The sequence below is a fragment of the Lepidochelys kempii genome, chromosome 10 (assembly GCF_965140265.1).
Source record: "Lepidochelys kempii isolate rLepKem1 chromosome 10, rLepKem1.hap2, whole genome shotgun sequence".
NCBI classification, from domain to species: domain Eukaryota; kingdom Metazoa; phylum Chordata; order Testudines; family Cheloniidae; genus Lepidochelys; species Lepidochelys kempii.
This window is the reverse complement of record NC_133265.1, coordinates 83,434,685-83,449,919: the sequence shown is the minus strand read 5'-3', so window position 1 is coordinate 83,449,919 and position 15,235 is coordinate 83,434,685. Positions and strand designations below refer to the sequence as shown.

Here is a 15,235-nt window from a genome sequence, read left to right as displayed (position 1 = left end):
CTAATTTAAGTTTAGCTTAAATTTGTTCCTAATTGACTGAAGGGTATACAAAAATAAAGCTGATTTAAATCAAAATAAAATTGCACAGTCTTTTGCACCAGTTTAACTAATTGGTTTAAAATAACACCTTTACTTAAACTGGTGCAACTCTATATGCAAACAAGTTTGTAAAAAAGGTAAACAGAGGACAATATCCCCCTCCTAGCCCTTTGGTAGCCTTCCTGATCCTGGTGTCCAGGATCTCATCCCTGCTCAACAGTAGTAGAAATTTCCATTTGCCAATTGTAAAATCTAGTGTCACAAGGCTGGTGGTATATGACACTTTAAAATCCTGTCTAAGAATCCGTCGTCTTAATTAAATTTTTGATTTTCTGCCATGTTCAAGATGTAGCAGCTAAGATTATGCTGGGTAATACTGGTGGTTTGCAATTTGACAGTGAGATTTCTTTTTTGTGTTTTTTCCCAAATGAAGTACAAATTCAAGTAGGTAATTTTCATGACTCCTAATCTAGTGCTATAGGTATTTCTTCAAGCCCAAACCCATATAATATAGGTTTCAGAGTAGCAGCCATGTTAGTCTGTATTCGCAAAAAGAAAAGGAGGACTTGTGGCACCTTAGAGACTAACAAATTTATTTGAGCATAAGTTTTCGTGAGCTACAGCTCACTTCATCGGATGCATTCAGTGGAAAATACAGTGGGGAGATTTATATACATAAAGAACATGAAACAATGGGTGTTACCATACACACTGTAACAAGAGAGTGATCACTTAAGGTGAGCTATTACCAGCAGGAGAGTCGGGGGGACGGGGGGGGGACATTTTGTAGTGATAATCAAGGTGGGCCATTTCTAGCAGTTGACAAGAACGTCTGAGGAACAGTGGGGGGGAAGGGGGGGGAATAAACATGGGGAAATAGTTTTACTTTGTGTGATGACCCATCCACTCCCAGTCTCTATTCAAGCCTAAGTTAATTGTATCCAGTTTGCAAATGAATTCCAATTCAGCAGTCTCTCGTTGGAGTCTGTTTTTGAAGTCTTTTTGTTGTAATATTGCGACTTTTAGGTCTGTAATTGAGAGACCAAAGAGATTGAAGTGTTCTCCGACTGGTTTTTGAACGTTATAATTCTTGACGTCTGATTTGTGTTCATTTATTCTTTTACGTAGAGACTGTCCAGTTTGACCAATGTATATGGTGGAGGGGCATTGCTGGCACATGATGGCATATATCACATTGGTGGATGTGCAGGTGATCGAGCCTCTGATATTGTGGCTGATGTGATTAGGCCCTATGATGGTGTCCCCTGAATAGATATGTGGGCACAGTTGGCAACGGGCTTTGTTGCAAAGATAGGTTCCTGGGTTAGTGGTTCTGTTGTGTGGTGTGTGGTTGCTGGTGAGTATTTGCTTCGGGTTGGGGGTCTGTCTGTAAGCAAGGACTGGCCTGTCTCCCAAGATCTGTGAGAGTGATGGGTCATTCTTCAGGATAGGTTGTAGATCCTTGATGATGCGTTGGAGAGATTTTAGTTGGGGGCTGAAGGTGACGGCTAGTGGCGTTGTGTTATTTTCTTTGTTGGGCCTGTCCTGTAATAGGTGACTTCTGGGTACTCTTCTGGCTCTGTCAGTCTGTTTCTTCACTTCAGCAAGTGGGTATTGTAGTTGTAAGAATGCTTGATAGAGATCCTGTAGGTATTTGTCTCTGTCTGAGGGGTTGGAGCAAATGCGGTTGTATCGTAGAGCTTGGCTGTAGACAATGGATTGTGTCGTGTGGTCTGGATGAAAGCTGGAGGCATGTAGGTAGGAATAGCGGTCAGTAGGTTTCCTGTATAGGGTGGTGTTTATGTGACCATCACTTATTAGCACCATAGTGTCCAGGAAGTGGATCTCTTGTGTGGACTGGTCCAGGCTGAGGTTGATGGTGGGATGGAAATTGTTGAAATCATGGTGGAATTCCTCAAGGGCTTCTTTTCCGTGGGTCCAGATGTTGATGATGTCATCAATGTAGCACAAGTATAGAGTAAGGGCATTAGGGGACGAGAGCTGAGGAAGGATTGTTCTAAGTCAGCCATAAAAATGTTCGCAAAAAGAAAAGGAGTACTTGTGGCACCTTAGAGACTAACCAATTTATTTGAGCATAAGCTTTCGTGAGCTACAGCTCACTTCATCGGATGCATACCGTGGAAACTGCAGCAGACTTTATATATACACAGAGAATATGAAACAATACCTCCTCCCACCCCACTGTCCTGCTGGTAATAGCTTATCTAAAGTGATCATCAGGTGGGCCATTTCCAGCACAAATCCAGCTGGTGATAGCCCATCCAAAGTGACAACTCTTTACACAATGTGCATGACAATCAAGTTGTCACTTTGGATGGGCTATCACCAGCAGGAGAGTGAATTTGTGTGGGGGGGTGGAGGGTGAGAAAACCTGGATTTGTGCTGGAAATGGCCCACCTGATGATCACTTTAGATAAGCTATTACCAGCAGGACAGTGGGGTGGGAGGAGATATTGTTTCATATTCTCTGTGTATATATAAAGTCTGCTGCAGTTTCCACGGTATGCATCCGATGAAGTGAGCTGTAGTTCACGAAAGCTTATGCTCAAATAAATTGGTTAGTCTCTAAGGTGCCACAAGTACTCCTTTTCTTTTTGCGAATACAGACTAACACGGCTGCTACTCTGAAACCCATAAAAATGTTGGCATACTGTGGGGCCATGCAGGTACCCATAGCAGTGCGCTGATTTGAAGGTATACATTGTCCCTAATGTGAAATAGTTATGGGTGAGGACAAAGTCACAAAGTTCAGTCACCAGGTTTGCCGTGATATTATTGGGGATACTGTTCCTGACGGCTTGTAGTCCATCTTTGTGTGGAATGTTGGTGTAGAGGACTTCTACATCCATAGTGGCCAGGATGGCGTTTTCAGGAAGATCACCGATGGATTGTAGTTTCCTCAGGAAGTCAGTGGTGTCTCGAAGATAGCTGGGAGTGCTGGTAGCATAGGGCTTCAGGAGGGAGTCTACATAGCCAGACAATCCTGCTGTCAGGGTGCCAATGCCTGAGATGATGGGGCATCCAGGATTTCCAGGTTTATGGATCTTGGGTAGCAGATAGAATACCGCAGGTCGGGGTTCCAGGGGTGTGTCTGTGTGGATTTGTTCTTGTGCTTTTTCAGGGAGTTTCTTGAGCAAAAGGTGTCGTTTCTTTTGGTAACCCTCAGTGGGATCAGAGGGTAATGGCTTGTAGAAAGCTTATGCTCAAATAAATTTGTTAGTCTCTAAGGTGCCACAAGTACTCCTTTTCCATATAATATAGACACGCATACACATTTTTACTGAGTTACTAAGTATGCTTACGTTTTTGTCAGCCTGGGGCATTTGAATTGGTGGAACTTCTTTATTGGCTTCTGATACCTGTGTATCAGATGTGTAATTCTTAATGGAAGAAGGTCATTGAGAAGGCTGACTAACTAGATGTTGACAGTCATCGTCTTGTAACGTGTGGCTACTGACTGACAGAACCTGAAGCAGATTGATCAGAGTTGCAAAATACAATTTTTAGTTAAGAAATTATTACCTGGTTCCTGTATTTTTAAAATGATTTCTGACTGCATCAAGTTTTCCAGTAAGTCAGTTAAAGATTACTTTACCATTTTACCTTTTCACTCATAGAAGAGTTGACTGATATTGCAAGTTAGTTGAAATATTTTGAATGTTCAAATATTACTGTATGAGTAATCTATCATTTCTGTTCAGTGTATTCATAATGACCATTTTTCTTTAATAATCTGTACAGACTGTCTATAGCTTCAACTGTCCCTACAGTAAAGCCACTTTGAATCTTTCCGTATTATTTATTTAAATCCATCTCTTATTTCTATAGGTTTATGTGCGGTTAAGGCCGTTCTTCAGAGAATTCCTGGAACGTATGTCTCAGATATATGAGGTAATAATACTTAGATATCTCCCTGAAAGTTTTTTTATATTATATTTACTCATTTATATATGATGCTAAATAATGATGCAACATTTTCCTCCTCTAATTTATAGATCATTCTTTTTACTGCTTCTAAGAAGGTGTATGCAGACAAGTTACTGAACATACTAGATCCTAAAAAGCAACTGGTCAGGTAAACTTGATTAAAAACTTGTGTAAATATCTAATGTTAGGCTAAATGATTTCTTAATTATAATTTTGTGAAAAATAAATGGATCATTACACATTAACTACTTCGTTGTAGTGTGCCTCACTAAATTGACCTAGTGTGTATGCATGAAGGGGGAAAATGAGAGGTGGAAAGGTAATTGAATTATTGTACAAGGGATACTAGTGACATAAATCCTAGCCATTTTTGTACTCCAGTCTGACGCTTAAAGCGTATGTATCCCTTGATCCATCATAACATATTTGAGATTTACTCATTACATCCGATGAAGTGAGCTGTAGCTCACAAAAGCTTATGCTCAAATAAATTTGTTGGTCTCTAAGGTGCCACAAGTACTCCTGTTCTTTTTGTGAATACAGACTAAAATGGCTGCTACTCTGAAACCACTCATTACAAATGTAATTCTTCTAGCACCTCTTTCTCTGCTACATCATCAATATTTGACTCATTTTTAAGTGTATATCAAGAAAACAAATTGTTTTTGTCAGAAAATAATTCATTATTTGATGACTTTTTAAAATGACTTTTTATAGGACAATTCATAAAACTAATTTTAAATCTGTTATCTGCAGGATCAAAATATTTGCATCTTTCATTCAAGCATGAAATGATTTGTTGATGATTCTGGTAACAGTTATTTAGCCTTATTCATTTCCTAGTCTCTTTACCTGAAGCCTGGGCTATGATGTAGGGGAGTGTCTTGTATTGCTCAAGAACAATTCCTCAAGATTTTTAAGGAAATGTTGGAGGGATTTGCATAGTGATCCTCATCGGAAGGATGACAGACTTTTTGGATGGGAAAGTTGAAGCAGAAAAAAAGGGGAAATCCTCAGGGATCCATCCGAAATGTGATATCCTTATTAAAGGGAATAAATAATTTCCGCCTTCTCTGATTAGGGAATGCAAGATACTATGCCCAAGAGCTCATTTGTAAACTTCTCATTTGCATCATGTTAGCTCAGAAAACAGTGTGAAATCCCAGCCCCACTGAAGTATATGGAAAAACTCCCATTGACTTCAGTGAGATCAGGATTTCTCCTGTTGTTTTTAAAGTATGGGACACCAATCATAATTTACTTTAAGGCTTTAAAGATATATTATCAACTTGTTTTAATTCAAATATTTTATACTTTCTAAAACTTCAGTATTCTACTAGCATTTCACCTAATTGATATTTTTATGTAAATACTAAGCACTCTGGGGTAGGGACTGTCTTTTTATTACCTGTATGTACAGCACAGCAGAGCCCTTGTCGATGATTGGGACACTTACATGCTATAGTCATACAAATAATAATAAAGTTTTACAGTGTATAGATTCTGCACCCAAGCTAAAGCTATATTTAGGCCTGGCAGAATTTGATGTTTATTTTTTTCATAATTTTGAGAGATATCTGTTTATTTTTAGGCATTTTTTTCTTTAATTTTTGTTGATTTAAGTTTTCGTGGTTGCAGGAGATTATGGGAAAGTCAGATAATAGGGTTCTCAGACAGTAATTTAATGATCGCTATTAAGATTCAAAAAGTTAAAGCTTTATAACTGTTAAAACACTAACTGTCAACATCCCATGTCAAAATATATAAAATAAATACCCTCAAATCAAGCTCTAATAAGTTCTCAAGCAGCATTTTTCTTACTTTGCCTATCTACATTTTTTGATTATTAACAATATAAATTTTTGTTGTCAGTTTGTGTGTGTGAAATCAACATTTACAGACATTTACTAATCCTGCCAACCCTAGCCATATGCTAGCCTAGCTCTAGGAATTATGTTCGGGAAGTTGTATGGCCAGTGTTGTACAGAAAGTCAGACTAAGTGATAACAATGGGCCATTCTGGCCTTGGAATCTATGAGCTTATATTTAAGGACTATAAATACAGAAGTACTTTTTATCTATTTATGGAATCTAAACTGTGTGAGTTTCAGTTAAATAGATCTTCAGTATTGGTGTGTGGAATCTGGACATATTTCTTGTACCTTTTTAAAAGGCATTTATTCACAGATTCACTACTGTTATATTCATCATGCCAGTGTCCTCCTTAACATGCAGTAATAATATTCTTTTTGGACTCTTTTTAGGAAACCTAAACAAATGTTTTTAGATGCATTTTATCTCATTTAGTCAGCATTATAAATTTGTTTTTGATGAAAGTCTTTAAATAGAATCAAATATGAATAACATAAAAAGTAATTGTAAGTATTAAAGGAATCTATCCCATCAATGTGTGGGAGGTTACATCGCTATCTCATTCTTAATGGGAGTAACCTATGTAATACTTCACAAGTCTCTGAAAAAGTCTTTTACAGCTCTAATTTTTATGACTCAGAATGCAATTTTAAACTTATTGGGACAGGATAGATATAATGGAATGGGCTGGTGCATCTGAACTAAATTCTAAGAATTTGCACTGGATCGACACTTGTGATTCATATGCCACTGAAAAGCTGACATCAAGGCTTGATTAGTTTTGACTTTAGCCTAAAGGTAAACTTCTCAGGCACTCCACACTTATGACTCAGAATTTACATATCAAATTGTTTGTCACTGAGCCATCAGCTTATTTTCTTCCATAGTAACAGTGGGAGCTCCACCCCTTTGTGAAATTAAACATTTCAGATACAGCTTTTTTTTTAAATTTTCGTTTAATCAGGTTTCCTAAGTTGTTGAACAGCCTTAGAGAGATTGTCATAATAAGAAAATTTAAAGCTTAGAAAGATGCACTTAGATTGTAATATGATTTTAATGTAACCTATATTTGAAAGTCAGTTTATTCTATAGTTGATAAGGTGATGAAGCTTCAGTTGTATTTTTAATCTACTTTAAACAACCTGACTCCTTGAGCACTATCCGAACATTTCTAATTATTATACAGCCTCTCTCTGTTGAATTAAATGGGAGCAGGGCAATTGGGGGGGAAAAAAGCAGTTGATGGAATGTTTTGGCCTTGAGGCTTTTCTTAAGTTGTTGTAACTGAAATAGGTTAATTGCCAACACAAGTAACTTTCAACAGAAAACATTCCTTCTAATATTGTCTATTCTGGCATGTACAGGGATCGGGAGGCTCTATTCTCTACTGGTTAGAGCAAAGGACTGGAAGCCAGGGTTCCACTGAGGGGCTAACCCCTGACATACTATGTGACCTTGGGAAGTCACTTGAGCTCCTTGTATGCCTCTGTCAGCTCATCTGGAAAACTGGTTAAAAAGCAGGACCTCACTGACAGCCAGATGCTGCATCTTAACTGTCATGGGCAAATGAATTACAAAAGAAAGTACAGAATTTTATTAATCCCTCTCTTTGGTTTTAAACATTATATGTTTAGAGAAACACACAAGTTCCATGTTAAGGCATGGCAATACTTGAATATAAGGTCTACCTATTTGCTAAGAATTTTGATGATGAAAGAATAGCCCAAAAGAGAGCCTGTTTATAAAAGGGCAGGTTCTTAAGAAGAGCTAAGCACATCAAGAAAGAAAAGTTAAGATTTTAACTTCCATAACAGTTGGCAGCATTTAATTTTCCTTTTCTCTGTGCAACATATTTTTTAAGTTACTAAATTAATTAATTTTCCTTTAACCCATAGGCATCGACTTTTCCGTGAGCATTGTGTTTGTGTACAAGGAAATTATATAAAAGATTTAAATATCCTTGGTAGAGATCTTTCAAAAACGATCATAATTGATAATTCACCACAAGCCTTTGCCTATCAGGTAAGCATTTTTGTGATAGTCACACTTTTTAGAATTTGTAAAAACCTTCTCTGAAAATGAAAACAAAAACTTTTAATTTAACTAGGTAAATTCAGAAAATGGTAGGTGTAAAAAAAAAAAAAAAAGTACCTCACTCATTTGTAATAAATTCACCTCAAAATATGTAGGGTACTTTTTTAATAGGAACATTTTCGCATTTTAGGTGTTCCTTGAGCATTTCAAAAATAGTTTAATTTTAAAAAATAAAATAATGTAAGTGAACAGAATTTCTGTGTGGCAAACGTTCTTCAGAATACTTCACCATACTCACAACATTTCCTTTGTATTTTGATTATTTTTAATTCTTTAACACTTTTACTCAATCAATTACCTCTTCTAGAAATTCAGAAAATTCCAGTCTGTTAGGACTACTCTGACTTGGGCCGTGTTCACAAAATACACCCTTTCAGAACTAGCAGAAGAATTATGAGAAAATAAATTGCTGGTTGAGGTGAAGTGTATACAACTATCAGACTCCTGTATACTAGAGGTGTTCAAGATACATTCCATGATCCAGATTTAGTCCAAATATATGCGCGCTCTCGCTCTCTCTCTCTCTCTCTCAGATCCAGTCTCCATAATTGTATAGACATGAGGGAAATGGAGAGATTAATCTCCAGAGTCCCTCTACATTAGAGAACAGAACTAGGGTTGAAAACAGCGGTCTGCCACAGGGGGGTCTCAACCGTTTTCAGTACCTGTTCAAAAGCTAGTGATACAGTTTTGTTGTCTATAAATTCTGCACTGGCTCAGGGAAATCCACGGCTCCCAACTGGCGTCAGCACGATTCAATCTCATATTGTAAGCTGGGCTTCTGAACCAAGATCACGATCCAGAACACACTGAAGTTAATTGAAGGAAAGGACTTTTTCTGATGTCAATGAGTACAATACAGGTCCTGATTTTGCTCCCGAGACGTTTCCTGGATTTGGTGGGCAACGAAGATCATGTTGGTTGTCCCACGGGATGGTCTAAAACCGCACTGAGATTCCAGCAATATTTCCTCAGCAAGGGGAAATAATCGGTTTAAGACGATACGGGCAGAATTTTCCCTGCTGTAGATAACAAGGCAATGCCTCCATAGTTTCCACACTTTGACTTATCTCCTTTCTTAATGATTGTAACAATGTTAGCGTTTCTTAAGTTGTCTGGAATCTTCTTCTTATACCAGATATGAAGAAAAAGTTTGTGGAGCTTCCTTACCAGTTCTTCACCTCCAAACTTGTAGACTTCAGCTGGTATGCCATCAGGCCCTGCTGCCTTGTTGTTCTTAGTTTGCATAATGTCTCGCGTTACTTCTTCGAGGGTGAGGGGGTTCAGCAAGAGATTCTTTTTCATGTTGTTGAGGTATAGATTCGATACTGGCATCAGGGACAGTTGACTCACTGTTCAGGAGAAACTCAAAATGCTCCTTCCATCTGGCTTTGCTGTCCTTACAATACGTTGACCCATCTTGGGCTTGGAGTGGTGTGGATCCATGGGAGCATGAACTGTAAATGGCCCTTACTGCCTGAAAAAAAACAAAACTACTCATGTCCTGTTTATCAGCATAAAGCTCCATCTCCTTGGCCTTTCTCGACACCACTTATTTCTGATGTCATGGATTTTCCTTTGGGCTTGAGCCTTGAGTTGCTTGTATGACGTTTTTTTCTGCTGGTGTGATGTCGTTTTGCCACATGCGATGAGCTTTACTTTTCTGGTTGAGCAGGCCCTGAAGCTATAGGGCTGTAGGGTTAGGTGCCACCACCTTATGTGCAGGTTCCAGTCATTCATGTCATGGAGTCAGCATAGAGGAGCATGATCTGTGATTAAGGAGAAGGGGCTGCCCAGCAGGTAATATCGAGGGAGTCCACAGCCCACTGAATCACTAATGCCTTCTTTTCAGTAACTGAGTGAGCCTTTTCTTGATGGAATAGCTTCCTGCTCAGATATAGGATCAGGTGTTTTCCCCCCTCCAAGTTATGCAAGAGCACGGTGCCAAGGTCAACATCCGAGGTGCCTGCATGTAGTATGAATGAATGGGAAAAGTTGGGGCTGATGGGTTTCAGCCGCGGGGCCCTGCGGCCCCCCGAAAGGGTTTGAGACCTCCAGCTGAGAACTGCTGCCCTAGCGGACTGATGGTTTTATTCGTAAACAGCTGGAAAATGGTTGCAACTCCCTGGAGTTCTGAATGCCTGAAGGGGTTGAGAAAGAAGTTTTCTCTTGCGAGGATGGGAATAAAGGGATCTGTCAGAAATCCTTCATCAGTTTATTAGTGCTCAGGTACTTCACTGGTCCCAGCCACTCTAATAAATTGTCTACCCATAATATCAGATAGGCATCGAATTTTGAGATGGAGTTACCTTTCCTGAAATTGATGCAAAATCGAATCGTCTGGTTTGGGAACCACAACTATGGGGTTCTTCCATTCGCTTTTTGACTCCCTGATTATCCCAACCTCCTTGATCATGACTTCTCAGACTGTGTCCCACCACCTCCATAGTAAGGGCCTGGGGTTCTTCCTGACACATTAGCCCAAGGTGGTTTCTAGGTAGTGTTGGATTAACTGTGTTCTCCCTGGGCAGAAGTAAAATACAGTAGCAAAGTCATTGGTCAATTGGAAGAGTTTCCTCCTCTTTACAGCGGTAAGTGCCTAATCTGCAAGAGTTGGTGTCGGGTTTTGGCCACTGGGTGTTTGGAGTCCTAGTTCAGGCTCCGTAGGGAAGGGAGTGAACAGCAGGTTTTCCTTGTGTCTTCTAAGGTTTAAGAAGATTCACATGATAAATTTTGGTTTCCTTCCTTCTGCCTGTCATTTTTATCTCATCATCCACTGGCCCTTCCTGTTTAATAAATTCAAATGGACCCTGCCACTGGGCATTAACTTTGACTCGGCCAAAGGAAGCAGTAAAAAGACCTGGTCACCCGGGTAAAAGACCCATAGTCATGCCCCTCCATTATAATTTTGCACCTGCACTTATTCAACCTTTCTTAAATGTCCTCTGGTGAATACCCCTACGTCCCCGAGTCATTCCCTTCATTGTATGATGTGCTGAATCACACTTAAAGCACCTACGTCTTGTTCCTCCCAGCCCTCTCAGAGCAAGTCCAAAATTCCCTGTGGCTGGTGGTCATAAAATAACTTGAAGGGAGAGAACCCCGTAAAGGCCTGCAGGACCTCCCTTACGGTAAAAAGGAACGGTTAGACTAGCCAGTCCTAGTGCTTGGGGTCATAACTAACAAAGCTTTTCAAAATCCCCTGTGGAGTTTTATTAAATTGCTCCAGTAGGCTTATTAGCGCTCCGGTGGTATGCTGGTTGTGGGTGGCACACAGAGGTTTTCAGGGACTTGCGCTTCAGAAAGGCACGTACCTTGTGCATCATCTGGGAGGTGAAATTAGTTCCTTTATCTGTTAGTGTTTCTTGGGGAAATCCCATGCATGAGGAGCTTCAAGAGCTCAGGGGTTATAGCCGTAGTTTTCACTGAGCGAAGGGGAACAGCCTCTGGGTACCTGGTTGCTTAGTCAACAGTTACTAATATGTACTGGTGTTTGGATGCAGTTATTTCCAGGGGCCTCTCTGCCTTTTGCATGGTAATATCCTTATAAATTGTCCGTTAACGGTCAACATGGGCAGTGGGTTTCCTCAGAAATACTCAAACGGTCTAAAACGGTGAAATTAAAAATGTATTTACTCTGTATGTCAGAATTAATGCTGTTAGGTTTTGAAGGAATTTTATATGTTCTCAACAATTAGCAAAATACAAATTTTGTCAGTTTTATATGTCATTAATTTCAGTGAGCAGCTGTTAAACTCAACTTCACTTGTGTATGTAAACTGGGGTCAGCATTGGTTTTACAAAAGTCTGCAGTATCTGCCTGTATTTGAACACTTTCTGAACATTTCTATGTATTTCAGTCCAGCAGAGGTTTTAGTGCTATTTAGGTCAGCATTGATGTAGAGTATCACTAGTGTTCCTTTTTAACAGTTTTGTGCAAAGGAGGGAAATTTTTTACAAGTGGATTTTAAAACAACTTCTAGAACAAAAAATATGCATTGTTAAGTTCTGTTGGCACAAAATATATTTTACATAAAATGCACTATGTCATCAGTGGTCTTTTCTGGAGATATTCAGCATAAAAATTAACATATCTGTGATTTTATTTTAGCTTTCAAATGGAATTCCTATAGAGAGCTGGTTCATGGATAAAAATGACAATGAACTGCTAAAATTAATTCCTTTTCTGGAGAAACTTGTAGAGCTGGTGAGTAATGTATTCATCTTTTTTCATATACACTCTAGGTAAAATTTCAAAATTGTCTAAGTGATTTAGGAGCCTACATCACTTGGAAACTTCTGAAAATGTTTTACTTAGGAACTTTCCAAAACTGTCTTGTCTGGACAATAATCCAAAATATGTATAGGGAGTACTTATTTTATTAGTAAAAAGCAGAATGTATTGGATTGAGTACATGGCTAGAAGATTAGTTCCAGCTCTGACACTACCTGTGGGACCTTCAGTTAAGTGATTTGGCTACCTGCACATCTGTTTCCTCACTTGTAAAACTGAGATTCTACTTATCTCACTGGGTTTTTGTGAATGTTAATTAGTTAATGTTGTAAAGCTCTTTGAAAATATAAATCACTGTAAATGGTGTTGTATTATTATGTATACTAACATAATTTAAAAACATAACTCTTAAAATCTGACATGTAGATACTTCTATTATTTTAAAAACTGTAATTTTATTTTTTTCTGCAGAATGAAGATGTCCGACCTCACATCAGAGACAGATTTCGCTTGCATGACTTGCTACCCCCAGATTAAAAACCAAGCCTTTTATCAAATTACTGAAGGGGGAGAAAATGCAGGACCCTTTTGGACTAAAACAAAAACATTGCCATTACTGTTGAAATTTTGCATTTTTGTACCCCGTCTTGCTTTTCTTATCTTTGGTGCCCAACAGTAATCAAGGGTTACAGAAAGAGACTTTCTATATCTCAGATTGAATACATACAGTACAATACAGTAGGTAGGCGAGAACAGAAAAGTCTTTAGAACTAGTGCAACTCCAATGAAATTTTTTTATGTACAGGACATCTGCAGTTTATAAAGAATTCTGTTTCTGCCACCAGCAGTTTGACCTGTAGAAACACAGGATTTTATGATATAACAGAGATTGAAAATGGACTCTTATTTTCTCTCTGTTCGGTGCTCTAAGTGGGTTTGTAGCCACTTTTCTGTTACTTTAAGATTCTCATTTCAACAGGAATGGCCAGTAAAAGTTGTTTTATTTTTCCTGTTAAGGTTTATAACCTTTTTACATTTTTGACCTGTATTAGCTTAGAATTTCATTATGCATTCCTTTTAGTTGAGGCGCTTCATAGTTTTTCTGGAAATAGCCAAATTTTATTAGTTTTTTATTATACAATTGAATGGCCGTTTTCCTGCTTTGTCTGCCTGCATACTGTATATTTGTTTAAAAATATTCTCTAGTTTTAGTCCATGTAAGTTTCATTTAGAAATACCTGCATTTATATTTTGTTTCTGTAATATTCTACTGTAGTTGAAATCTTTTCAAAAATCAAGAGACTGGCTAGATAAGAATATAAGAATTACTAATATTCAGAATATTTAAACCATTGTGATGGCATGTACTCTGGACAGACAATATCTTGCAGTGGCACGCTCAATTGATGGACAAGGAATACCTCAGATTATACTGTGCATACAAATCTTTAAGGAGAATTATTTGGTCACCTGTTGGGTTTGATGCAAATCAATTACTGCTGCCTTCGGATTCCCCCAAGAATGAAGTATTCTGCACAGTGGCTCAGTATTTTAAGATGTTTTGCATGGGCTGGTGGTACCTCCTGTTATGCTGTTTGTTTCAATCAGTTTTAAACTTTGTGTAACAGTGAAGGTACCTAATAGTAACTATGCATAATCCTGTGATACAGTACACTCCCATGCCACCAATGCAGTTAATATGCTATCATAGTGGTTTTCTATGCTATATGGAAATAGTCTTCAAGCCCTGGTTCTCTAATGCAGCTACCACAAGAGGTTGATATTTTTATAATGGTGTGTACTCTCCTTTTCAGGAGGCTTTTTATGGAAGGTATAATTTGTAAAAGTTAGGATGCTTTGCCTCTCGACTGCATTAACATGCCACAGGCTTGGACTGTTTTTGTGTAAAGGATGTCACAGAACGGCACTTTTTCTAAAGAGAAGTTTGATATTTTGTATGCTTGTTAAGAAAGTACAGTATTGGAAATTAAAGGTGGACAACTGATAATTGAGAAGTATGTCAATTAATTTTTTATGTATATTACCTGTTTACTTGTACAATTTTATTGTACAAATTACATGCAGCTTCATTTTCAAATGAGTCCTTAAAATAAGGAAAATCTTTTTAGGAAAACATTTAATTTTGTATTTTTGATTTTAAAAGGCATGAGTTATGTCAACTTTTTCCAGTGTATTAATGAAGATTTTAACTTTTCATCAGGTTGAGTGTTTTCTTACTATATTATCTGTTGTGTATGTAGCTAGCACATTGTGTCAATGAACTGTTAAAAAAAATTAGCATGTAGAGCAAGCCTGTTTTGTGGAAAATCCGTATTCATTAAAAAAAAAGTCATCATGGCAGATTTTCTGCAAAAAAAAAGTGAAAAGCATTTGCAATTCAGAATACTGTTTTTTTTTTTTAAATTTTTTTTGTATTTAAAGAAAGGTATTTTGCTTGCAGGAAAGAAATACTACAGATTCATTTTAATGAGAATCTTTTAAATGTATTTATCTTTAGGGCATCTGGGCATCTTTACGCTGTTTGTCTTATGTCTTTATTGAAATAAAATGTACATAACATTACCTTTATATATGCTTTTGCGCAGACGTGTGAACCCCAGAACTACCCCCACCCCTGCTGCTTTTATGCTAATATAATGGATACCCTTACTGATTTGAAAATGGTTGGTTTGTGTTTGAGTTGCTGCAAGATTCTCCCACAATTTTTAAATTATTATTATTTTTTAATCTCCCTCTCAAACGCAAATCTAAGACTTTTTAAAGTTAATTTAACAATGAACTCCTCTTCAGAATGGAACTTCTTCCAAATTACCATAAATAATATGCTATACCTTATTAGGATTTTTTTTATTCATTGCTAAATAAATCTAGCATAATGGAACTACCTTGAATAAGTTAATCATGGACATTCTCTGTGACTCAATAAAATGGTACAAGGTTTCCACCGATTAGAATCATTTTCCTAAGCATTTGCGTTCTAATTTACGCCATTTTGAGTAAAACTGTTAAAAAATTGGTCTTTTTGGT

General features: G+C 37.8%; 1 protein-coding gene across 10 annotated transcripts in view; it reads left to right on the top strand.

Moving 5' to 3' along the window:
- Positions 1-14,770, top strand: part of CTDSPL2 (CTD small phosphatase like 2) — a 103,718-nt gene extending 88,948 nt beyond the window's left edge. For all 10 annotated transcript variants that reach the window (XM_073304551.1, XM_073304552.1, XM_073304548.1 and 7 more), the window contains exons 9-13: positions 3,889-3,951; positions 4,056-4,135; positions 7,755-7,881; positions 12,065-12,160; positions 12,659-14,770. In XM_073304551.1, the coding sequence (XP_073160652.1) occupies positions 3,889-3,951; positions 4,056-4,135; positions 7,755-7,881; positions 12,065-12,160; positions 12,659-12,724 (432 nt within the window). In that variant the 3' untranslated portion in view covers positions 12,725-14,770. The remainder of the gene's footprint in view (positions 1-3,888; positions 3,952-4,055; positions 4,136-7,754; positions 7,882-12,064; positions 12,161-12,658) is intronic.
- The last annotated feature ends 465 nt before the right edge of the window (positions 14,771-15,235 follow it).